At 39.0% G+C, this 26693-nt stretch overlaps 2 protein-coding genes across 22 annotated transcripts in view; both read right to left on the reverse strand.

Annotated features, from left to right (window-relative positions):
• LOC143756691 (protocadherin gamma-A11-like) overlaps positions 1-26693 on the reverse strand; it is a 225419-nt gene that overhangs the window by 139291 nt on the left and 59435 nt on the right. The window contains exon 1 of one of the 21 annotated variants that reach the window (XM_077247308.1): positions 16133-18622. The exons of 17 other annotated variants lie outside the window; for them this stretch is intronic. In XM_077247308.1, the coding sequence (XP_077103423.1) occupies positions 16133-18529 (2397 nt within the window). In that variant the 5' untranslated portion in view covers positions 18530-18622. Of the gene's footprint in view, positions 1-662; positions 3222-11776; positions 14193-16132; positions 18623-26693 lie in introns of those variants that run through there. 3 more of the 21 variants (XM_077247283.1, XM_077247306.1, XM_077247319.1) reach the window with 3 other exon arrangements.
• Positions 7339-8928, reverse strand: LOC143756697 (protocadherin gamma-C3-like). The gene has a single exon (XM_077247323.1). The coding sequence runs from the start codon at positions 8367-8369 to the stop codon at positions 7665-7667; it is 705 nt and encodes a 234-aa protein (XP_077103438.1). The 5' UTR covers positions 8370-8928; the 3' UTR covers positions 7339-7664.

A 26693-nucleotide genomic window follows, 5' to 3' on the forward strand; every position in this document is an offset into this window, starting at 1 on the left:
ATTACTACTATGTTCTTATATATATATATATATATATATATATATAAAGAACATAGGAGTAGTAATGACTAATACTGAGAGATTATATAAATTAGATATCAATATTTACGTGCTACATTTTATTTCAAGGGCCAAAATCAGGTTTTATTTTGTTAATTTTTCAAAACTTTTTTAAACAATGTTTTTTTTTTTTCAGAAGGACTGAACAAACATCTCAACTTAAAACTGTATCATAAAAAAAACTCTCAAACTTTAAAAACAAAATAATTATTCACACTAGGTTTTAATGGCTACCAATTTAAAATTCCCTTCTGGAAATATATTTTTTAAAAAGCCACTATTTCAAATTCTATATAAACTTCTAATACCGGCCAAATGAATAGTTATAAGGCAATGTAATGATGTTATAACTGGTAAAGCCAGTTTCTTTGGTTGTAAATTCAACACAGAACAATAAGAAAAGAAGAAGACTTCCATATGAATGGTTGCCAAGGTGAGAAAAGTAGCAGTTTATAGATCTTTCTGATTAGCAAGATTTGATACTGCACCAAAATCTAATTTTGCAATGCCATTAAACCAACAAATCCTTAAAAGTAAGTGTAAATTAAATTTCATGGTGGTGATACAGTTCACATTAAGAAAATGCGGAACCAACTTCATACCTTATTTTCAGAGGTGCTTTCTTGCATAGCCTCTGCATCAAGCCCTTCAAGATCATCCAAAGCTGTCTTTTTCAGAGTCAGGTCAGCAGTCAGTGTGCCCTCATTATAAGATCTGACGAACTTGAAGTCACTAGTGCGCGAGCCCGTGGTCAGGTACGCGTCATAATTGTAAGCGCTGCGGAGAGTTCCCGCGCCCTCCACATCTGCGTAATTTGGAGGGAGATACGCGCTGGGAATGGCTACAGCTCCATCAAACAACAGTCTGGGCTTTCTCCTGCGACAAAACCTCACGGCCAGGATGATGATGATGAAGGTCAGGAAGAAAGTGGAAACGGACACCAGCGCGATGATCAAATAAAACGTCAGTTTGGAGCTGCTCTCGTCATGAGACATGTCTTTCAGTTCTGGAACTTCAGCCAAGTTATCTGATATGAGTAAATACAACGCGCACGTGGCTGAGAGAGAGGGCTGTCCGTTATCTCTCACGGCCACAATAAGGTTCTGTTTCATGCTGTCAGATTCAGAAATGTCCCGCTGCGTCCTGATCTCCCCGCTGTGGACACCGATAGTGAAAAGTCCCGGATCAGTCGCTTTAATAATGTGATACGAGAGCCACGCGTTCTGTCCAGAATCCGCGTCCACGGCGATCACCTTGGAGACCAGGGAGCGCGCCTGGGCAGCTTTGGGAACCATCTCGGTCATGAAGGAGTTTCCTTCCGGAGAGGGGTATAATATCTGAGGGGAGTTGTCATTCTCATCCGATATGAAGACACTCACGGTCACGTTACTGCTCAGAGGAGGAGAACCGTTGTCTCTGGCTAACACGAGCACTTTGAAACTCTTCAACTGTTCGTAATCAAACGACCTCACGGCATGAATGACCCCGGTGTCTCCGTTAATGGATAGAAAGGAGGACACCGGTGCGCCATTGACATCAGAGGACAACAGAGAATAAACTACAGTGCCATTCTGTCGCCAGTCCGGGTCTGTAGCTGATACTGAACAAATAGAGGAGCCCGGTTTGTTATTTTCTTGCACATGAGCTCTGTAATTCTGCTCCTCAAATACAGGTGGATTATCATTCACGTCAGCAACAGTCAAGTGAATATTCTTAGTGGAAGATAAAGGCGGAGAGCCCTCATCAGTAGCAGTGATTGTAATATTATAATCAGAGAGCAGCTCGCGGTCTAATTCACCTGTGGTCACCAGAGAATAGTAATTTTTGATTGAAGGAACGAGTTTAAATGGGACGTTTTGCTGAATGGAGCAGCGCACCTGTCCGTTATTCTCAGAGTCTCTGTCCTGCACATTAATGATGCCAACCTCTGTACCGGATAATGCGTTCTCAGGAACGGGACTATTAAGTGATTTTACTATTATTATAGGGGCGTTATCATTAATGTCACTTACTCCTATTACAACGTTCGAGTAAGACGTTAGACCTGAACCATCTTTAGCTATTATTCGCAGAGTAAATGTGGCTTCTTCCTCAAAATCTAGTGGCCCTTTTATGCTAATGACACCTGTCTTCCGATCAAAGTAAAACAAATGTTTATAGTCTTCCATAACATGGCCAAACTCATATGTCACTTCGCCATTTTGTCCCTCGTCAGCATCAGTTGCGCTCACTGTCACCACTACAGTATCTACAGGAGAATTTTCAGGCAGACTGACTTTATAGACGGCCTGACTAAAGACTGGAGCATTATCATTAGCATCCAGCACAGTGACGTGTATGGCTACAGTCCCTGATCTCGGTGGAGTCCCGCCGTCTACCGCAGTAAGAATTAAAGTCACCTCTGTCTGCTGCTCACGATCCAACTCTTTATTTAAAATGATTTCGGCGTATTTCTCGCCAAGAGAGTTGCTTTGCACTGACAAAACGAAATATTCATTACTTTGAATAGAATAGCTTTGTACAGAATTTTGCCCAATATCCGCATCGTTTGCTTCTTCAAGCAAGAAGCGCTTGCCTTTATCGGCGGATTCATTTATCTCCAGATTAATCACATCTTTACCGAAATAAGGACTGTTGTCGTTAACATCTTGAACCCGAAGACTGATAGGATGTAATTCTAAAGGATTCTCCAGCACCAGCTCTTGTTTTAAAACACACGAATCTTTCTTTCCACAAAGCCCCTCTCTGTCGATTCTCTCCGCTACGGTCAGTTCTCCAGTATTCAGATTAATGTCACAGTATCGTTTTCTGTTACCTTCAGTATCAATGCGAGCCTTACGAGATGACAGTCTGTTCACATCGAGCCCGAGATCCTTTGCTATATTTCCAATCACAGATCCGCGTTTCATCTCCTCCGGGAAAGAATAGCTCACGTCTCCATGAGCGGTGTGCGCCATTAAAAAGATGGAGAAGAAAAGACAGAGTATCGTCGCCAACAATCCTTTATCCATCATTTTCGGTTGTGGACAAAATGAAGACTACTTGATAAAAAAAATGACAAGCAAAGAACGAATAACTATCAGTTTTAACACCAGCTCATATTCAGCTGTTCTAAGAAAGACGAAAGACAATCTCCGTACAGACACGCACTGGACATGCATTTAACAAATAGCAACGCAAATGGGTGGAGATAACAAAAAGAAATTGGAAGCACAGGTAAACAGCGACACCATGAGGACCAAATGAGATGTTAATTCATAGATGTATAAGCGTGGCGAAACATATTCCTAACACGCCATGAAATTATATCAGTTCCTTTAACCTAGAAATACAAAAAATAGTGTTGTCAAATTAGACTCATTACACGATATGAGAATTATATGATCAAGTGAACGTTATATTATTGCTACATGTCGAAACAAAACAACAAATCCGCTGAACGACCCATACACAATCTTTTTCACAAGATTGAACACGCTACAGTTCATGCCACAACACATCAGGACCACGGACAGCGCCAACGGAGGTCAATGCTCCTTGTAATGATCGAAAAGCGGTGGTCTGTGAAAGTACAGTTTTGTTTTCAAGCTCATTTTGAATTTGATTATAACAAACATCTGCACATACATCCGTGAAATAAACCAATAAATTACGCAAAATTTGAAAATTATATCTAATTTATTTGATGTGATGAAACGAATGACACTGAAAATGGCAACAAAAAAAAAGATTGCAAAATCATAATAGGTATGTTGATAATTTGCGGAGGGTGGTATAGCTTAACACAACCTGTGGTGATTAATCATCATCATCATCATCATCATCATCATCATCATCATCAGACTTATATTGCAGACTCATGGTCCAAAAAAAAAAAAAAAGTAACAACAGATTCAAAGAAAAACAATCAATGCATTGCAAAACGTACAATAATACCAGTGTCACCACAACTTGGACTGATAACCTGTAGTACATACCCTTATATTTGATAAGCCCACAATAATGTCATTTTTGGAATCATATAGCCAGCAGATGTGTAAAAGCTTGACAAGTGTTAACTCCTGCACTCAAAAACCTTTCACGTGCACTATACCATCTAGGTCTCCTTAACAGAATTCTCATTGCATCTTTTTCAGCTACTTTAAATCTCTGTAAACTTGCTGTTCTATAATTTCACCACAAATGAGCAGTATGAAGTGGTGCTTTATGGTGCTTTATGGTGCAATATGCTTTAAACAATGACATCTTCACTGAAACAGGAACTGAACTTACATAAAAGTATGTTAGCCTGCACATACATCTTATGACGCTGCCTTTCAGTATCCTCATTGTTTGTCACATGCTTAGTAATAAAATGTCCAAGATATTTTACTTTCAAACACAGTAAGAATCTTATCAGACAATTTAAAACTGGAAAGTTTAAATGTTAATCCTCCTCAGTTCTGCAAATCATAACAACACTCTTACTAGCATAATATAATATCACGTTCAGAGCCATACACAGTGACAGAACATATGTTTAGAAGCTATTGGAGACCAGCACTACTAGGACTAAAAACCACAAGATCATCTGCATAAATAATATGATCCACCAAGATATTTTCAATCATTCACACAGTGTTACAAGTGTTCAAGCATTTAGATAAATCATCCACATAAAGAACTGGGGACAAAATGCCTCATTGTCTCACGCTATTACTAACCCCAAAAGTGACAGAAACTTTATTGCCCCATTTTACTTGCATTGACTGAATTCTTACAATATATTCAGACACCCATCTTTGTCTCATTTTAAGAAACAACTTTTCATGGTTAACTTGATCAAAAGCTTTGGATGCATCAATAAAACACATAAGAACTGATGAGTTTATATCTCTATACTTATTTCCTTTAGGGCATAAATGCACAGATCAGTTCCATGTTTGGCTTTAACACCAATCTGCAGAGTTAATAAACACATTTATCCTATCCAGCAAGATATTTTCTAAAACTTTAAACAGAAAAATGGCTAAAGCTATGGGCCTATAATTATCTAAACTATACCATTCGAGATGTCCTTAATAACTGGCACTAACAAAAAAGACAGCATTGAATCTGGTAACAAACCATGAATCATAAAACCAGTAAAACAGAGGCTAACCTTTTATTTCCATATAAGATGTTCAACAGACATATGGTCTAGGCCACTTGCTTTGTTTTCATATAGCTTGCTTATAGCTTGACACACCTAATGTGATGTAATCACTATTGGATCATTACACACAGTAATGCCCACATTATACAGATAATTTTGGACACAATTAAATAGATGAAAATAATGCTGTTTCCATAAATCTGCAATATTTTCTGTTACAGAGACTCCATTTAAGGTACATGGAAGTGATATTCCGCAGTTGTTAAAAGTTCGCACTTCGTTCCGAAAAACATTAATATTATTATTTAACAAATTTTGTGCCATGGAATAAGCAACCAAGGTTTGCTCATTTTTACATATAAAATGAATAGCATACTGCTGAGAAACAGCAAGTAAGGACTTATAAAATAAATAAAATAAATAATTCAGAGTATAATAAACTCCAGAAGTGCTAAACGAGTTAAATCTGACAATAATACAGCAAACAAAAAAGGAAACTAATTGCCACTATTTTATAAACATTTACTTTAACCCTAAAATACAACACAATGGAAGGCACAATTCAAAATATGGGGAATACACATGCAAAAAAATAAAAACGGAAAATTCCTTCATATTCACACTTTTTTTTTTGAGTGTAGATGCTACACCACAGAGACAAGTATAGAAACATCCTAATATTTTCAATTTCATGCATGAACGAACTTATTCAATATACCATTTTAAAAATTGTTTCTGCTACACTTACTTAACCATACAATCATTTTGAGGCAAACAAAAATCGACAAAAAACTTAACATACCTGTGAAATTATCTCTATTCCCTCGGCAATACTATTAAGATAATCAGAGGATTGGGTCTTTTTCAGAGTCAGGTCAGCAGTCAGTGTGCCCTCATTATAAGATCTGACGAACTTGAAGTCACTAGTGCGCGAGCCCGTGGTCAGGTACGCGTCATAATTGTAAGCGCTGCGGAGAGTTCCCGCGCCCTCCACATCTGCGTAATTTGGAGGGAGATACGCGCTGGGAATGGCTACAGCTCCATCAAACAACAGTCTGGGCTTTCTCCTGCGACAAAACCTCACGGCCAGGATGATGATGATGAAGGTCAGGAAGAAAGTGGAAACGGACACCAGCGCGATGATCAAATAAAACGTCAGTTTGGAGCTGCTCTCGTCATGAGACATGTCTTTCAGTTCTGGAACTTCAGCCAAGTTATCTGATATGAGTAAATACAACGCGCACGTGGCTGAGAGAGGGGGCTGTCCGTTATCTCTCACGGACACAATAAGGTTCTGTTTCATGCTGTCAGATTCAGAAATGTCCCGCTGCGTCCTGATCTCCCCGCTGTGGACACCGATAGTGAAAAGTCCCGGATCAGTCGCTTTAATAATGTGATACGAGAGCCACGCGTCCTGTCCAGAATCCGCGTCCACGGCGATCACCTTGGAGACCAGGGAGCGCGCCTGCGCAGCTTTGGGAACCATCTCGGTCATGAAGGAGTTTCCTTCCGGAGAGGGGTATAATATCTGAGGGGAGTTGTCATTCTCATCCGATATGAAGACACTCACGGTCACGTTACTGCTCAGAGGAGGAGAACCGTTGTCTCTGGCTACCACGAGCACTTTGAAACTCTTCAGCTGTTCGTAATCAAACGATCTCACGGCATGAATGACCCCGGTGTCTCCATTAATGGACAGAAAGGAGGACACCGGTGCGCCATTGACATCAGAGGACAACAGAGAATAAACTACAGTGCCATTCTGTCTCCAGTCCGGGTCTGTAGCTGATACTGAACAAATAGAGGAGCCCGGTTTGTTATTTTCTTGCACATGAGCTCTGTAATTCTGCTCCTCAAATACAGGTGGATTATCATTCACGTCAGCTACAGTCAAGTGAATATTCTTAGTGGAAGTTAAAGGCGGAGAGCCCTCATCAGTAGCAGTGATTGTAATATTATAATCAGAGAGCAGCTCGCGGTCTAATTCACCTGTGGTCACCAGAGAATAGTAATTTTTGATTGAAGGAACGAGTTTAAATGGGACGCTTTGCTGAATTGAGCAGCGCACCTGTCCGTTATTCTCAGAGTCTCTGTCCTGCACATTAATGATGCCAATCTCTGTACCGGGTAACGCATTCTCGGGAACGGGGCTATTTAGTGATTTAATAACTATAATGGGGGAATTATCATTAATGTCAGATACTTCAATAGCAACGGTTGCATATGATACCATGCCAAGTCCATCGGTGGCTTGAATTGGTAGCTCAAACGAGGATTCATCCTCATAGTCAAGAGACCCTATTAAAGTTATTCTTCCATCATTTTGGTCGAGAGAAAAAATTGTCATGTCATTTTCTGAAATATGCCCAAATTCATACATGACTTCCCCGTTTTGTCCCTCGTCAGCATCAGTAGCGCTCACTGTCACCACTACAGTATCTACAGGAGAATTTTCAGGCAGACTGACTTTTTAGACGGCCTGACTAAAGACTGGAGCATTATCATTAGCATCCAGCACAGTGACGTGTATGGCTACAGTCCCTGATCTCGGTGGAGTCCCGCCGTCTACCGCAGTAAGAATTAAAGTCACCTCTTTCTGTTGCTCACGATCTAATTGCTTTTGTAGTACTAACTCGCCGTAAAATTTCCCAGTTGTTTTTGCATTAACAGCTAAATCAAAATATTCATTTCGCGCTAAATTGTAATTTTGAACCGAATTAGTTCCTATGTCTGCATCATGGGCTTCCTCCAATACATAACGAGCACCTTTTACAGCCGATTCGCTGATCTCGAGTTTAATCAGGTCCTTTTTAAACAGAGGAGAATTGTCATTTATATCTTTAACATTAATGTTGACACGACGAGATTCAAGAGGATTTTCCAGCACGAGCTCTTGTTTAATAACGCATGAGGCTTTCTTTCCACAAATCTCCTCTCTGTCGATTCTCTCCGCTACGGTCAGTTCTCCAGTATTCAGATTAATGTCACAGTATCGTTTTCTGTTACCTTCAGTATCAATGCGAGCCTTACGAGATGACAGTCTGTTCACATCGAGCCCGAGATCCTTTGCTATATTTCCAATCACAGAACCGCGTTTCATCTCCTCCGGGAAAGAATAGCTCACGTCTCCATAAGCGGTGTGCGCCATCAGCACGAAGAACAAAAGGCCAAACATCTCGACAGCACCGCAGAACGTTTAAAATACTTCAGATATTAAGCAGAAATTAAATCCAGCAATACAACACTTGACATGTAAAAGAGTACACAAATATAAAACTCAATGTAGAATAATAGCCAGAAGGACAGCATTAGCAGCAATCGGTCGCCGTCGATGATTTTCTGTAACAAGACGAGACTGAAACCCTGTATGACATCAGAAGCAGGGTGGAGAGATGTTGAAGACACACATTGTTTTGCAGGTGAACAGCGACACTATGAGTTAATAGAAGTTACTGCATAAAATCAATTTCTATGACAGTAAGGTGTCGGTTACATATATATATATATATATATTTAGCAAAACAAGAGCTGGCAACAACATTCCCCGACGAGTGGAAGATAAACACGACCACAAAGTTTTAGTAGCTAGGCTATCTCTCCACCCCAACCCAAAAAAAAAAAAAGGCAGGATAGAGAGTTAGGTGCTACATTATGTAGTAGCAAAACTCCAAACATCAAGAGCAATTTACATTGCAGCACCATGGACAGCAACAGGGAAACCCTGATGTTTCTAACCAGACTAAAAGAGTGCTTAAAAAGTTGCTGACATACAAAACTGCTTTTATAAGCAAATTTCACATAACAAAGACATTGATGAGAAAATCCCTAATGTTATGTCACAGGACGTATGCATTTGTGTTTTACAAATATGATGCATGTGTCATTCATTGATGTACTGTGTGCTGCCAATGGACCAAACGGTCTGCTGGGAGTTGTAGTTTTTGTTGTATGTTCTGTCCAATTTCCTGTGCTCCTCCCTGTCCTAATCTATAGGTGATGGGACCTACCAGCTGTTCCTCATCAATGGCAAGATGAGCTTGTATTTAAGCAGAACCAGAGAGAGAGAGCCACTGAAAGATTTCTTCTCCCAGGAGCCTGAGAGTGTTGAGACGTTGCCAGTCCCAGAGTTTTGCTCTTGTTGGTGTGCCTTTAGCTTAAATGTGGTGGTATGACTGTAGTGTGTAGCTTTATGTGTTAAGCTTAAACTTAAAATCAAACTTAAATGTGTTGTGGGCGTAGTGCACAGCCTTAAGGTATTTGTCCGCTATTGATTGTTGAAACAGTATAGGGAGACAGGTGCCATTTTCTTTTGTTCTCATCTTCTCCTGTTTTTGTTAGTTATGAAGTAAGGTTAGAGTGCTGTTGTTTATTTGTATTTACTTTTTCCAGGTTAATAAGATTTCCTTCTACCAAGTAGTGGTAGTTTGTTTGTTTTTTTGGCCTTACACGCTCCTGAAGAACAGACTTCTTTTCTTTTCTTTTCTTTTGGAATTGTTTGTTTAGAGTTCTTTTTTGTCACTGTATTTATGTTATGACTTGTTTATTGTAAATAAATTTAATTGGAAATCTTACTTTGTGTACTGAGTGCTGGGACTGAGAATAGTTCAAATCTTCTCTTTGTCGGTACTGACCTTTGCTTTAAAACGTTACTTCGCTTTTGTCCCTAGAAATTCAATTGGGAACGTAACACTTGAACTACTTAAAAAAATTATATCATTTTGTAGCATTACAAAATGCATAATCCATGCACAAATATACTGATGTCACAGAAAAAGTTCAAATGGGCTTAAAAAAAAAAAACGATTAGCCAACAGAACAAGACATATATTCCTTTCTTTAAAAATATCCAACAACTTTAAGTTCTTTGAATCTAAAATATTTGTTAAAGACAGCATATTGTAGTTGAATTTATTTCCATAAAGGATTCAAAAGCTATTTTATGACAGATAGAGGTATATACCTTATTCAGAGCATCACCATGACGCGTATGAAAGCAAGGCTGTGAGGGATAGACTTACCGTGTTTTCAATGGTATCTGCTGGAAAAAGCTATGAAGCCGAGATCACTTATTTTCCACAGCTCATGTTGTCTGGAGTTTAAATTTCTTGGAAATATATTTTTGCAGTGTTTTATCAGTAGAATAATCCAAAAACACTTTGAATAATAGAACAACCCACTGAAGAGATGTATATCTATGCCTCACAGCCTTGCTTTCCTTTCCATTAAAAATCAAAGATGGCACTGTTGTGAATAAGGCCTATTAATCAGACCTTTTTTTTAAACAGCTAAGGGTCAATCAATTATATACAATGTAAATTACATAAATAAAAAAACAGACTAGAATGAAAAAAAATCTAACAAACAACGTTTCATGGAACATTCATGACTTGTTCGGTCATGAGCAGAAATCTAAAGATAAATCATAAATAGAACAATGAAGCTATTTCTCAGACTTATTAAACCTCAAAATCTTTAAGAGCTTATTGTAAGTGAAAGCAATCTATTCAGATATAAATATTTATTCAGTCTGTAAGCGCAGAACATATACTTTTAAAACACTAACTTCCCGTGTCATACTTGAAAAGAATCACGTCCATACTGAGTCCCTCAAAATCTCAAGAACACAGATTAAAAGAATCTGTAAAAAGAAAAAAAGAACTCAAACCTCTGAACATGGTTCATGCATAAACTCTATAGGGCTGACATAATGTCAAGACATGAATCAAACACTTTTATTACAAATTAATTATTTCACAATATCAACAGGCCTGACACAACCAAACATTCTCAGAGGATCTGAAAAGAGGACCAGCTGAATTTCCAAAACATCTACTCGTAAAAAAAACCTAATGTATACAGACTACCTAAGAGCAAAACCTCAACAGCAACTGACACTGCATGTGCCTGTACAACACCATGGACAGTAAACAGATATATGCCATTCCTACTAAACATGTTATCTCAGTGAAATGGTGTTTAAAAATCATAAAATAAGATTTTAAAGACCTTTGACAACAATTATGAACAATTACTTCACATAACAGACAACATTAGGAATGCAAGACCGTAAATTAAAAAAAATATATATAGAAAACATTGTCAGTGATCCACATTGCGTGGGATCATATTGAATGCTTTTATCCAGGGAAACATAATAATTCCAATGTAATAGATCGTTACCATTTCTGAAACCCTGTTTAATAAAAACAAAGTAAATAACGGATTATATTCAAGGAAAATGTGCCTGCACAAGATAAAAAAGCAACGATCAGATTCAACCGTCAATTGCACAATATTGCCATTATTTACAAAGATCCAAAACAAAATTATGTCCTCTTGTGGGTGATATATTATAGAATACTTGCATAAACAGAACACCGTGGTAAAAAAAGGTAAAAATACGTTTTAATGAAGCTACTTTTCAGACCTAAAACTGACCATCAAAATGTTCATATCTATAAAAAGCACTTGAATGAGTCACGTAATCTGTTCAACAAGAGATCTTTTTACCAATGACCACTCACACCCATAATAATACATTTTATTTATTTATTTATTTATTTAAGACTTCGTTAGTCCTACCTGAAACGAGTCGCTCATTTCCGCATCAAGTCCTTCAAGATCATCCACAGCGGACTGAGTCTTTTTCAGAGTCAGGTCAGCAGTCAGTGTGCCCTCATTATAAGATCTGACGAACTTGAAGTCACTAGTGCGCGAGCCCGTGGTCAGGTACGCGTCATAATTGTAAGCGCTGCGGAGAGTTCCCGCGCCCTCCACCTCTGCGTAATTTGGAGGGAGATACGCGCTGGGAATGGCTACAGCTCCATCAAACAACAGTCTGGGCTTTCTCCTGCGACAAAACCTCCCCGCCATGATGATGATGATGAAGGTCAGGAAGAAAGTGGAAACGGACACCAGCGCGATGATCAAATAAAACGTCAGTTTGGAGCTGCTCTCGTCATGAGACATGTCTTTCAGTTCTGGAACTTCAGCCAAGTTATCTGATATGAGTAAATACAACGCGCACGTGGCTGAGAGAGAGGGCTGTCCGTTATCTCTCACGGACACAATAAGGTTCTGTTTCATGCTGTCAGATTCAGAAATGTCCCGCTGCGTCCTGATCTCCCCGCTGTGGACACCGATAGTGAAAAGTCCCGGATCAGTCGCTTTAATAATGTGATAAGAGAGCCACGCGTTCTGTCCAGAATCCGCGTCCACTGCGATCACCTTGGAGACCAGGGAGCGCGCCTGGGCAGCTTTGGGAACCATCTCGGTCATGAAGGAGTTTCCTTCCGGAGAGGGGTATAATATCTGAGGGGAGTTGTCATTCTCATCCGATATGAACACACTTACGGTCACGTTACTGCTCAGAGGAGGAGAACCGTTGTCTCTGGCTAACACGAGCACTTTGAAACTCTTCAACTGTTCGTAATCAAACGATCTCACGGCATGAATGACCCCGGTGTCTCCATTAATGGACAGAAAGGAGGACACCGGTGCGCCATTGACATCAGAGGACAACAGAGAATAAACTACAGTGCCATTCTGTCTCCAGTCCGGGTCTGTAGCTGATACTGAACAAATAGAGGAGCCCGGTTTGTTATTTTCTTGCACATGAGCTCTGTAATTCTGCTCCTCAAATACAGGTGGATTATCATTCACGTCAGCTACAGTCAAGTGAATATTCTTAGTGGAAGATAAAGGCGGAGAGCCCTCATCAGTAGCAGTGATTGTAATATTATAATCAGAGAGCAGCTCGCGGTCTAATTCACCTGTGGTCACCAAAGAATAGTAATTTTTGATTGAAGGTACGAGCTTAAATGGGACGTTTTGCTGAATGGAGCAGCGCACCTGTCCGTTAGTCTCAGAGTCTCTGTCCTGCACATTAATGATGCCAACCTCTGTACCGGATAACGCGTTCTCAGGAACGGGGCTGTTCAGAGACTTAATCACTACAATGGGGGCATTGTCATTAACATCTGTAATTTCTACGATTAATTTAGTGTCTGAATAAAGACCAGCGCCATCCTTTCCCTCAATAAGCATTTCATACCTTAATGCTTCCTCAAAATCAATGTGGCCTTTAATTTTTATCTCTCCATTGTTTTGATCCAGAGCAAATAGTACATTCGCAATTCTCGAAATTCGGCTGAACTCATAAGTCACTTGCCCATTTTGTCCCTCGTCAGCATCAGTAGCGCTCACTGTCACCACTACAGTATCTACAGGAGAATTTTCAGGCAGACTGACTTTATAGACGGCCTGACTAAAGACTGGAGCATTATCATTAGCATCCAGCACAGTGACGTGTATGGCTACAGTCCCTGATCTCGGTGGAGTCCCGCCGTCTACCGCAGTAAGAATTAAAGTCACCTCTTTCTGCTGCTCACGATCCAACTCTTTGTCTAACACCAGCTCAATATTTTTGACACCATCCGCCTTAGTACTTACAGATAAAAGAAAATGTTTATTATTTTCAATCGAATAGCTTTGTACTCCGTTCTGTCCTATGTCAGCATCATGCGCCTCATTCACGCGGAACCGCGCGCCTTTACTAGATATCTCACTTATCTCAAGCTTTATCGTGTCTTTAGGAAATTTTGGCGTGTTATCATTAATATCCTGTATTTGGATAGTGACACGGTGTATCTCCAATGGGTGTTCTAGAACTAATTCAAAATTAAGAGCACAAGAAAGCCCCTCATTACAAATCTCCTCTCTGTCGATTCTCTCCGCTACAGTCAGTTCTCCAGTATTCAGATTAATGTCACAGTATCGTTTTCTGTTACCTTCAGTATCAATACGAGCCTTTCGTGATGACAGTCTGTTCATATCGAGCCCGAGATCCTTTGCTATATTTCCAATCACAGATCCGCGTTTCATCTCCTCCGGGAAAGAATAGCTCACGTCTCCGTAAGCGGTGTGCGCCATCAGCACGAAGAACAAAAGGCCAAACATCTCGACAGCAAAGCAGAACATTTAAAATGTTTCAAAAATTGTTCAGAAATAAATCCAGATATACAAGTAACATGTAAAATATGTATAAGTCTACAAATAAATCCAATGTCTGAAATAGTCCTTCGATCACCTTCGACGATTTTCTATAACACGACGAGCTTGAAATTGTGTATGACATCATAAACAGGGTGGAGAGATGTGTACTGAACACACACATGGTTTTGCAGGTAAACAGCGACACTGTGAGTTAAAAAGAAGAAAGTACAAAGAAATTATATATATATATTTGACAGGATTAAGTGTCGCATCATATAAAGAACTCTTATTATATACTTAAAATTGTTTAGCTAAACAAAAGCCAGCAGCAACATTTTCTGAGGAGTGTAAGAGAAGTACGACCACAGTACGTGTAGTATTAAAAAAGAAAAGATATTTAGTATAGAGTTGTGTGAGGCTTAATATAGGAGAGGAGCGAGCAACACGCTCAAACATCAAGAGTAAACGCCAGTGCAGCACCACGGACAGCGGCCGGGAAAACCAGATCTCTGCTATTTTCAAACAGAATACAAGGACATTGTTGGACATTTACAAAATTACACTTCATGGCATATTTCTGTCATCCGACTTTAATTCCATCTATATACCATCAATACATAAAAGAGACATCGATGAGAGAAAACGTAAAACTAGGCTATTTAAAATATTAACATTTATGGATCATAATACAAATAGCAGAATCCACGGACACACATAGCCTACTAATGATCCAAAAAAAATATTTAAAACTAATAATTAAAAACAAGCTAGGATTATTCAACAGAATGATGCAGAAATTATATATCTTGCCTCTAAAGTTCACCAAAAATCATCGTTTAACCTACTTATATATCCAAAACAGTAGCTAGTGAAAAAACAAAAGTAACTAAATAAGTAAAAACATATCTATTTGTGAATCATGCCTCATGACTTAAAACTGCCCACATGACCAAAACAAATAAATAAAATAAAAATAAATTTTAAGACAACTTAACTCATCTCTGATGTCAAAATGTTACTCGTATATCTACAATAAAAATACATGAAAGAGACAAAAGATCTGTCAAGAAAAGAGTCAGCTGCCAAAGAATGCACTCAGTTTAGAACACAAATACATATAAAATCTGTCAATCACACCATTCTTAAAAAACTGTGTTAGTATAACCTAAAAAACAGATACATGGTCCTGCACTCAAATAACTATTTCATAGGCAAGTTAACGCCACACTGGTCTTTTAAAAGTTTGTGAAATGAAGTCTACATAAATGAAGCTGCTAAAAATATGTCATATTAAGGACACCATGATGAAAGTAGCCCAATGCAAAAGTTACAGAGTAATTTCTCATTAAGATACAGAGAAGGCAGAGAGAATTATAGAATTTAAAAGCAAATTAACATAAAAAAAAAACAAGTTCCATTTTTTTAACTTTCTAAATAATTTGTAAATATCGTTTATCCTTTCGATATCAAGGCCTCAGTCACCAATACAAAACGGTAATGAAACATGGTGATGATAATACATAGAACCAAGCCATATGGCATGACATAAAAAACAGTGAATCAAGGAAAAAAGACGTCGTTATCAGAGAGCATGCTTACTCAGATAACAATAGAGCTTCCAAGAGGACGCTTTGGTTCTTTGACTTTAGAAAGTTTAGAGGCAGGGAAAGAGAAAGGAGAACAACACGAAAAAAAGAGCCAATACGTAGAACATAGATTCGTGAATTAAATTGTGAATTATGCATCTTGACTTACAATTTATAACTCATGACCAGAAAATCTAAAAAATATTTATAAACATGCCAATAAATACTTTTCTGACATCAACTTCACCCTCTTCACGTGATCTTTTTAAGAGCCTGTTGCCAATCAAAGCGGCCAACTTTGAACCCAACACACATAGAAGCCCAGACCATTAAAACATAAATACTTAATTAGTCCTACCTGAAACGAGTCGCTCATTTCCGCATCAAGTCCTTCAAGATCATCCACAGCGGACTGAGTCTTTTTCAGAGTCAGGTCAGCAGTCAGTGTGCCCTCATTATAAGATCTGACAAACTTGAAGTCACTAGTGCGCGAGCCCGTGGTCAGGTACGCGTCATAATTGTAAGCGCTGCGGAGAGTTCCCGCGCCCTCCACATCTGCGTAATTTGGAGGGAGATACGCGCTGGGAATGGCTACAGCTCCATCAAACAACAGTCTGGGCTTTCTCCTGCGACAAAACCTCACGGCCAGGATGATGATGATGAAGGTCAGGAAGAAAGTGGAAACGGACACCAGCGCGATGATCAAATAAAACGTCAGTTTGGAGCTGCTCTCGTCATGAGACATGTCTTTCAGTTCTGGAACTTCAGCCAAGTTATCTGATATGAGTAAATACAACGCGCACGTGGCTGAGAGAGAGGGCTGTCCGTTATCTCTCACGGACACAATAAGGTTCTGTTTCATGCTGTCAGATTCAGAAATGTCCCGCTGCGTCCTGATCTCCCCGCTGTGGACACCGATAGTGAAAAGTCCCGGATCAGTCGCTTTAATAATGTGATACGAGAGCCACGCGTTCTGTCCAGAATCCGCGTCCACGGCGATCACCTTGGAGACCAGGGAGCGCGCCTGCGCAGCTTTGGGAACCATCTCGGTCATGAAGGAGTTTCCTTCCGGAGAGGGGTATAATATCTGAGGGGAGTTGTCATTCTCATCCGATATGAAGACACTCACGGTCACGTTACTGCTCAGAGGAGGAGAACCGTTGTCTCTGGCTAACACGAGCACTTTGAAACTCTTCAGCTGTTCGTAATCAAACGACCTCACGGCATGAATGACCCCGGTGTCTCCGTTAATGGATAGAAAGGAGGACACTGGTGCGCCATTGACATCAGAGGACAACAGAGAATAAACTACAGTGCCATTCTGTCTCCAGTCCGGGTCTGTAGCTGATACTGAACAAATAGAGGAGCCCGGTTTGTTATTTTCTTGCACATGAGCTCTGTAATTCTGATCCTCAAATACAGGTGGATTATCATTCACGTCAGCTACAGTCAGGTGAATATTCTTAGTGGAAGATAAAGGCGGAGAGCCCTCATCAGTAGCAGTGATTGTAATATTATAATCAGAGAGCAGCTCGCGGTCTAATTCACCTGTGGTCACCAGAGAATAGTAATTTTTGATTGAAGGAACGAGTTTAAATGGGAAGTTTTGCTGAATGGAGCAGCGCACCTGTCCGTTATTCTCAGAGTCTCTGTCCTGTACATTAATTATGCCAACCTCTGTACCGGGTAACGCGTTCTCCGGAACGGGGCTGTTCAGAGAACTAATTACTATTATAGGGATGTTGTCATTGACATCAGTAACTTCTATTACTACAGTGCATCTACTCGCTAACCCTTGACCATCTTTAGCTTGAATGGGCAGCTCAATCGAACTCTCCTCCTCAAAATCAAAGAACCGTCTTAGTTTAATTTCACCAGACACTGCATCAAGGAAGAACATTTCCAGATGACTTTCTGGTAAATGACCAAATTCATAGGTCACCTCTCCATTTTGTCCCTCGTCTGCATCAGTAGCGCTCACTGTCACCACTACAGTATCTACAGGAGAATTTTCAGGCAGACTGACTTTATAGACGGCCTGACTAAAGACTGGAGCATTATCATTAGCATCCAGCACAGTGACGTGTATGGCTACAGTCCCTGATCTCGGTGGAGTCCCGCCGTCTACCGCAGTAAGAATTAAAGTCACCTCTTTCTGCTGCTCACGATCCAACTCTTTATTAATAACCAACTCTTCATATTTTCCCCCATTTGCTCCAGTAAGGACACTCAGAATAAAATGTTCATTATTTTGAAGTGTATATGACTGCACTGAATTCATTCTAATATCCGCATCGTGCGCTTCATCTAATAAATAACGAGATCCTTTGTCCGCTGATTCCCGAATTTCGAATTTTATTACATTTTGTTTGAACTGTGGTGAATTATCATTGATGTCCTCAACATTGAGAATAAAGCGGTGTAGTTCTAATGGATTTTCCAGCACCAGTTCCTGTTTAATAACGCATGAAGCTTTCTTTCCACAAATCTCTTCTCTGTCGATTCTCTCCGCTATGGTCAGTTCTCCAGTATTCAGATTAATGTCACAGTATCGTTTTCTGTTACCTTCAGTATCAATACGAGCCTTACGAGATGACAGTCTGTTCACATCGAGCCCGAGATCCTTTGCTATATTTCCAATCACAGATCCGCGTTTCATCTCCTCCGGGAAAGAATAGCTCACGTCTCCATAAGCGGTGTGCGCCATCAGCACGAAGAACAAAAGGCCAAACATCTCGACAGCAAAGCAGAACATTTAAAATGTTTCAGAAATTGTTCAGAAATTAAATCCAGACATACAAGTAACACCTAAAAGGAAACATAAGTGTACAAATGAATCCAATGTCTGAAATAGTCCTTCGATCACCGTCGACGATTTTCTATAACAAGACGAGCTTGAAACTGTGTATGACATCATAAACAGGGTGGAGAGATGTGTACTGAACACACACAAGGTTTTGCAGGTAAACAGCGACACTGTGAGTTAAAAAGAAGAAACTACATACAAATTAGATTTATATTTTTGACAAGATTAAGTGTCGGATCATATAAAGAACTCTTATAATATACTTAAAATTGTTTAGCAAAACAAAGCCAGCAGCAACATTTTATGAAGAGTGTGATATAAATACGACCACAGTATGTGTAGTATTAAAAAAGAAAAGATGTAACCCGATCGACTGGTGTGAGGTATAATATAGGAGAGGGAAAAGCAACACACCCAAACATCAAGAGTAAACGCCGGTGCAGGACCACGGACAGCGACAGGGGAAACCAGATCTCTGCTATTTCCAATCAGACTAGGATATTTACAAAATTACACTTAATGACATATTTCTGTCATCCGACTTTAATTCCATCTATATACCATCCATCAATATATAAAGGATACATCGATGAGAGAAAACGTAAAACTACTTAAAATATGAACATTCATAGATCATATTACAAATAACAGAATCCACGGACACACATATGTACTAATGATACACAAAATATAATAAACTTATACTACTAATAAAAAAAAGTTAGACCGAAGGATTATTCTACAGAATGAAGCAGAAATTAGGTTTCTTCCCTCTAAATAACACCAACAATCAACTTTTAACCTATTTAAATCCAAAACAGTAGCTAGATAGATAAAACGCATAGATTTGTGAATCATACCTCATGACGTAAGCCTGCCCACATGACCAAAAAATAAGCAAATTTGAAGACAACATAAAGCATGGCACTTCTATGATGTAAAAATGCCACTCCTGTGTCTACAAAAAAAAAAAATACATGAAAGAGACAAAAGATCTGTCAAGAACAGAGTTTGCTGCCAAAGAAAGCACTCAGTTTAGAACACAAATATAAAATCTGTAAATCAAATCATTCTTAAAAGAAAGACTGTGTTAGTATAACCTAAAAAACACGATTCATAGGCAAGTTAACGACACACAGGTCTTTTAAAAGTTTGTGTAATTAAGTCTACGTAAATGAAGCTGCTAAAAAAGGTCATATTAAGGATACTATGATGAAACAAGCCTAATGCAAAAGCTACAGAGTTATTTCTACAAAATAATTTCTTATTAAGTTACAGAGAAGGCAGAAAGAATTATAGAATTTAAAAGAAAATTAACATATAAAAGTACAAACAAGTTCCATTACTTATTTATTTTAACTTTATAAATAATTTGCAAATGTCGTCAATCCTTTCGATATCAAGGCCTCAGTCACCAATAAAAAAACGGTAATGAAACATGTTGATGATAGCTAATACACAGAGACAAGCCAAAAGGCATGACTTAAAAACCGTGAATCAAGGAAAAAAGACGTCGTTTTCAGAGAGCATGCTTACTCAGATAACAATAGAGCTTACAAAAGGACGAAGCAAGTTATTTGACTTTAGAAAGTTTAGAGGCAGGGAAAGAGAAAGGAGAACAACAAGAAAAAAAGAAAAAAGGAAAAAAAGAGCCAATACCATAGATTCGTGAATTAAATAGTGAATCATGCTCCTTGACTTAAAATTTAAAACTCATGACCAGAAAATCAAAAAATTATTTATAAACATAACAATGAATACTTTTCTGACATCAACTTCAGAAAATCTTCACGTGATCTTTTTAAGAGCCTGTTGCCAATCAAAGCGGTCAACTTTGAAAACAAATACACATTTATTATGGAAGCCCAGACCATTAAAACATAAATACTTCATTAGTCCTACCTGAAACGAGTCGCTCATTTCCGCATCAAGTCCTTCAAGATCATCCACAGCGGACTGAGTCTTTTTCAGAGTCAGGTCAGCAGTCAGTGTGCCCTCATTATAAGATCTGACGAACTTGAAGTCACTAGTGCGCGAGCCCGTGGTCAGGTACGCGTCATAATTGTAAGCGCTGCGGAGAGTTCCCGCGCCCTCCACATCTGCGTAATTTGGAGGGAGATACGCGCTGGGAATGGCTACAGCTCCATCAAACAACAGTCTGGTGTTCCCCCAGTCTTATAATCAAATCTCTGAATAGTCCCGTTCCCGAGAATGCGTTACCGGGTACAGAGGTTGGCATCATTAATGTGCAGGACAGAGACTCTGAGAATAACGGACAGCTGTCACCTGACCTGACTCTGAAAAAGACTCAGTCAGCTGTGGATGATCTTGAAGGACTTGATGCGGAAATCAACGATTCCTTTCAGGTAGGACTAAATAAATTATTTGTATGGACTGGACTTCCATAATAAATGTGTATTTGTGTTCAAAGTTTACCGTTTTCACTGCCAATAGCCCCTTTAAAGACCAAAACGATCTGACTCATTCAAATACTTTATTTTATGCAAATGGACATGTTTGAAAGTCATTTTTAAATATTTTTTAAAGGCTACATTTAATAGAATTATTATTTTTTGGGCAAGTTATGAGGCGTCACGAATGGAGGCGTCATGGGTGCTTACATTACCGGCCCACGACCTAAAAACGAAATTTGATAGGTTTGCACAAGCAACCTAATTCACTTGGGATTGTAGTCAATTCTTGTGGAGACACATTTTCCCTGAATATAATACAATACATATTTGGTTTTAAAGGGGGTTTCAGAAATATTAATGATCAATAGAGTTTATTTAATCTGGCCCAGGATTAACGTATGTAATGTGATCCAACGCAGTGTGGATCATTATATTAATTTACTTTGTTTTAGCGTATCACATATTGTCTTTGTTGTGGAAAAAAAGTTTATACAACTTTTTTTCAATTTGCTGTCCATGCTGTAGTAGAGGAAGTGTGTGTGTGTGTGTGTGTGTGTGTGTGTGTGTGTGTGTGTGTGTGTGTGTGTGTGTGTGTGTGTGTGTGTGTGTGTGAGTGTGAGTGTGAGTGTGTGTGTGTGTGTGTGTGTGTGTGTGTGTGTGTGTGTGTTTGTGGTTCAGTTAAACCCTTATGGGGACAAAATGTTCCCACAAAGTTGGTAATAATCGAAATCAGTTTCCTTGTTGGGACATGTTTTGGTCCCTGTGATGATAACAACTTATGAATCATACTAAGTGATGTTGCTGTTTTTAAGAAGTCTTAGTTTATTTCTTTGTCTTTTAGTTATTATCCTTTATGTGAAACTGGCTTATAAAGAAAATTTAATTCTGATGTCAGCAATTTAACTATTTTAGCCGAATTAGAAATGGCACATTTAAGGGTTTTCTTGTTGCTGTCCATGGTGCTTAACTGTTGCACTGCACTGGTGCCCCCCATACACAATGCAGTTCATAGCTTAATGTTTATTTTTTTATTTTTTTATACTGCAGGCCTAAATGCTGTGATCATTTCGATATCTCATTCTTCAGAGAATGTTGCTGCTGCCTCTGGTTTTGAAAAAAATATCTATATAAGTATATTACATCTGTTCGGTGTGGGCTACGTTCTGACGCTTAACCATGTGAAAGATGTTATTCTTTTGCAGTTTTTGCCTTTAACTCATAGTGTCGCTGTTCACCTACAAAACAATGTGTGTATTCAGCACACATCTCTCCACCCTACTTCTGATGATGTCATACACTGGGCTGTGAGATCGTCTCGTTCTAGAAAATCGTCGAATGGGACTGCTTTTTTATTATTTAGTTTCACGTGTTCACTTTTACATTTTAACTGTTGCATTACTGGAATTACTTTCTGCTGAATTTCCCAAGCATTGCAGAGGTTTCTGCTGAGATGTTTGGCCTTTTGTTCTTCGTGCTGATGGCGCACACCGCTTATGGAGACGTGAGCTATTCTTTCCCGGAGGAGATGAAACGCGGATCTGTGATTGGAAATATAGCAAAGGATCTCGGGCTCGATGTGAACAGACTATCATCACGTAAGGCACGCATTGATACTGAAGGTAACAGAAAACGATACTGTGACATTAATCTGACAACTGGAGAATTGATAGTGGCCGATCGGATAGATAGAGAGGGGCTTTGCAAGGAGAGGCTTTCTTGTGTGCTTAATTTTGAATTTGTATTAGAAAATCCTTTGGAATTGCATCGTGTTGTCCTACAAATCCAAGACATTAATGATAATACGCCAATATTTCTCAAAGATGTAATCAAGCTAGAAATCAGTGAAAATGCAGATAAAGGTGCTCGTTTTCGTGTCATTGAAGCTCGTGATGCGGATGTCAGCCTCAATTCAGTACAAACATACATTTTAGAGAGAAATTTAAATTTTGTTTTAGCAGTGAATTCAAAAACAGATGGAGGCAAATATGTCGAGTTAGTGTTGGATAAAGAGTTGGATCGTGAGCAGCAGAAAGAGGTGACTTTAATTCTTACTGCGGTAGACGGCGGGACTCCACCGAGATCAGGGACTGTAGCCACTGTCGCGCCATCAGCACGAAGAACAAAAGGCCAAACATCTCAATAGAAACGCACAGCGTTTTAAATGCCTAAGAAATTAAATCCAGGAACCTAAAAATATACATGTAAAAGGAAAAAAATAAATGTACATGTAAATTACGAGTGTGGACAGAAGTACAATGTATGAGGCAGTCTCCGTCGACGATTTTCTATAATAAGGCGAGCTTGAAGCCCAGTGTATGACATCAGAAGCAGGGTGGAGAGATGTGTACTGAACACACACATGGTTTTACAGGTAAACAGCGACACTATGAGTTAAAAGAAGAAACTGCATGACATTTGTATCTATTGACAGAATGAAGTGCTGGAATGTACACACAATTTGGCATATACTAAACCATTTTGAAAAGCAAGAACAAGCAGCGACATTAACTGAGGATTGGAAGTTTTAAGTTTAAAACATTTAAAACAACCTTGGATGACCAAAGTGCTGTACATGAAATATCTAGGTCCATCCACAAAATTAAAATAAACAATCACAAGACATTAACAGCACAATCAACATTAAAAGATTAGAAATAAGTTTTCAAAAGACTTCTAAACTCAGACACTGTGGACGCTGTTTTGATAGATGACGGCAATTTGTTCCATAACCTGGGGCCAGCTACTGCAAACGCCCTGTCACCCCTGCATTTCAGTCTGGATCTGAGTACTCGTAATAGATGATCGGTCTGTGATCTGAGCAATCAGACTGGTTTGTTTTCCGTAACCAACTCAGTAAGGTATTGAGGAGCGAGGTTGTTTAACGCTTTATACACAAACAGCACATTTTTTTCAATACTGAATAGGAAGCCAGTGCAGTGAACGTAGAATAGGCGTGATGTGGTCCCGTTTGTGAATGCCTGTAAGCAAACGGGCAGCTGCATTGTGGACCAGTTGAAGTCTATGAATAGATGAGACAGGCAGCCCTTGATATAGCGAATTACAGTAATCCAGCCGTGGTGAAATAAAAGCATGAATTATATTCTCAAAACTCTTCCTGCCTATGAATGGTTTAACTTTCGCTAATCTTCGGAGGTGGTAAAAGCTGGAACTGACAACTGTATTGATTTGTTTGTTCAATTTTAGGCCGCTATCCAGTTTAAAACCCAGATTCTTTGCAACAAAAGAACGATATGAAGTGAGGGAACCCAAGTCAACATTGCTCAAATCAGTTTTCTCGGTAGGCCCGAACAGGACAATTTGAGTTTTGTCATCGTTCAAATGGAGAAAGTTTTTGTTTAGCCAAGCTTTCAAATCTTGAAGACAATCTATCAATTGATTTATGGCAGACCTGTCATTATGCATAAATGGTATGTAAAGCTGCGTATCATCATCTGCGTATCAATGGTACGAGACAACGAATCTTCTAAATATAGAACCCATGGGTAGCATGTACAGTGAAAACAGTAACAGTGCTAAAGTTGAACCCTGTGGGACACCACATGTAACGTGGTACAGAAGAAGAATGCTTCCCTATATTTACAGAGAATCTTCTGTTGGACAGGAAGGACCGAAACCAGTCGAGTACAGTGCCTCTGACACCGATGCATTGATCCAAGCGAGACAGCAGGATACCGTGATCAACAAAATCAAACGCAGAGCTGAGATCTAACATCATTAAAGCCATGGTATTACCAGCATCAGTGGACATTAAAATGCCATTAAAACTTTTAAAAGAGCAGTCTCTGTGCTGTGTAAGGTTGTAAAACCAGACTGAAAAATATCTGAAATATCATTACTATTCAAATAATTTTGTAGCTACATAAATACAAAATTTTCTAGAATTTTTGATAAAAACTGCAGGTTGGGGATTGGTCGAAAATTTGAGTAAACTGCAGGATCAGGCGAAGACTTCTTTGGGATCGGTGACACTGAAGCTAATTTAAAGCAATCTGGAACAGTCCCTGACAAAAGACAGTCGTTTATTATCATTACTAGATCAGGGCCAATAGTGTCAAAAATTTGTCTTACAGATCGTGAGGGAGAAAAGGTGGTTTTTAATTTTAGAGCGATTTCTTTACATGTCTGTAAAGAGACTAATTCAAAATCACTCCATTGAGTACTGCTATAAATAAAACCACAACATTTAAGTTACTGAAACAAGAATAGCGGTTTAGATGAAAACATTATTTGGGAGTAAAAAACCCAAACACCAAGAATAAATTCCGGTGCAGCACCACGGACAGCGACAGTAAAAAATGATCAGTGTTGGTCATTTCTACCTAAATGACATTTTAAAAATAGCTGACATCAGAATTTATTTGCCATTATAAAATACATATTTAACATAAAGGAGACATCGATGAGAGAAATGCAAAATTAAATTAAACAGCAACATTTTGACAAAGATTCGATTAACATCTGCATCCATATAGGCACACAGTGACATTAGATAAAAATGATAAAATGTGCTCGACAAAACGATTAGTCAACAGAACAAGTCAGTTTCAGATTTATTTAAAATGGCACCAACAGATAAGCTAACAGTATAGAGCGTTACACAACTCGTGAAATATGATACATGACTTACAATTGATCATACATGAGCAGAACAAACTAGTAAATTCATTCGTTCATTGTAGTTACTTTAGTTTTTTCTCTGAGTCACTCATGTCCGCATTATGTCCTTCAAGATCACAAGAACACACATTTGACCAATTTATAAAGAATACACTTTGTAGACAACACAAATCACTGAATCTAATTCATGGTCAGTATAAGATAAAAACTGAGGTAACCGTTTAACAATCTGTTTGTCTACAGCGAATTGTGATGTCAGTCCTAAATATGACATCATGAACAGAGTGGAGAGAAACAATGTGAATGCCAACGTTGGCACTGGTAAACAACAACACAGAGTTAATTCAAGAAACTCTTGGCAATAAATGCCAAAACCTGGATACAACACATGCAATTACTTCACAATATCAATGACCCGGAACAACCAAATATTCAAGTAGAATCTAAAAGAGAACAAGCTCGATTTTCAAGGGCATCTTTTAAATATATATATATATTTTTTTTAAACACAACTGTACATAGACACAGTATAGAACAAAACTCCAGCAGCAACAGACACTGTCTGTACAGCACCATGGACATGCCCCTTTCCTCTAAACTTATGGCGCTTTTTCACTGCATGGTACGGCTCGGTACGGTTCGGCTCGGCTCGCTTCGCTTTTCCACTGCAGTTAGTACCACTTTAAAGTGGGTGGGATTATAGACTGGTCGTTATAGTTGCGCTGCCTCTACTGCCATGACGTCATCGTAAATCTGCCATGTGTTTAGGGTCTCAATCGCTATACAACTGTCACAAAGCAAATAATGAATTTAGCTGCCAAAATTATGTATTAAAATGTGTAATCTGTGTATTTCAGGTGTATCATATTTTGCAAAGTCGCCGCCACAGACCATCTGTTTGGACATTTAACAGAGGTTCTGAGTGGTGGGATGTGATTGTTCCTGGTTTTACAAACACTCAGTGGCTGGAGAACTTTAGAATGTTTGAAGAAACGTTTATCCACTTGTGCAACAAACTGCGTCCAGCGATGGAGAGACGGGACACAAACTTCCACGTGTGT

The sequence above is a fragment of the Siphateles boraxobius genome, unplaced genomic scaffold, assembly GCF_051911475.1.
Source record: "Siphateles boraxobius isolate OS27281-9 unplaced genomic scaffold, OSU_SipBor_1 3, whole genome shotgun sequence".
Classification (NCBI taxonomy): domain Eukaryota; kingdom Metazoa; phylum Chordata; class Actinopteri; order Cypriniformes; family Leuciscidae; genus Siphateles; species Siphateles boraxobius.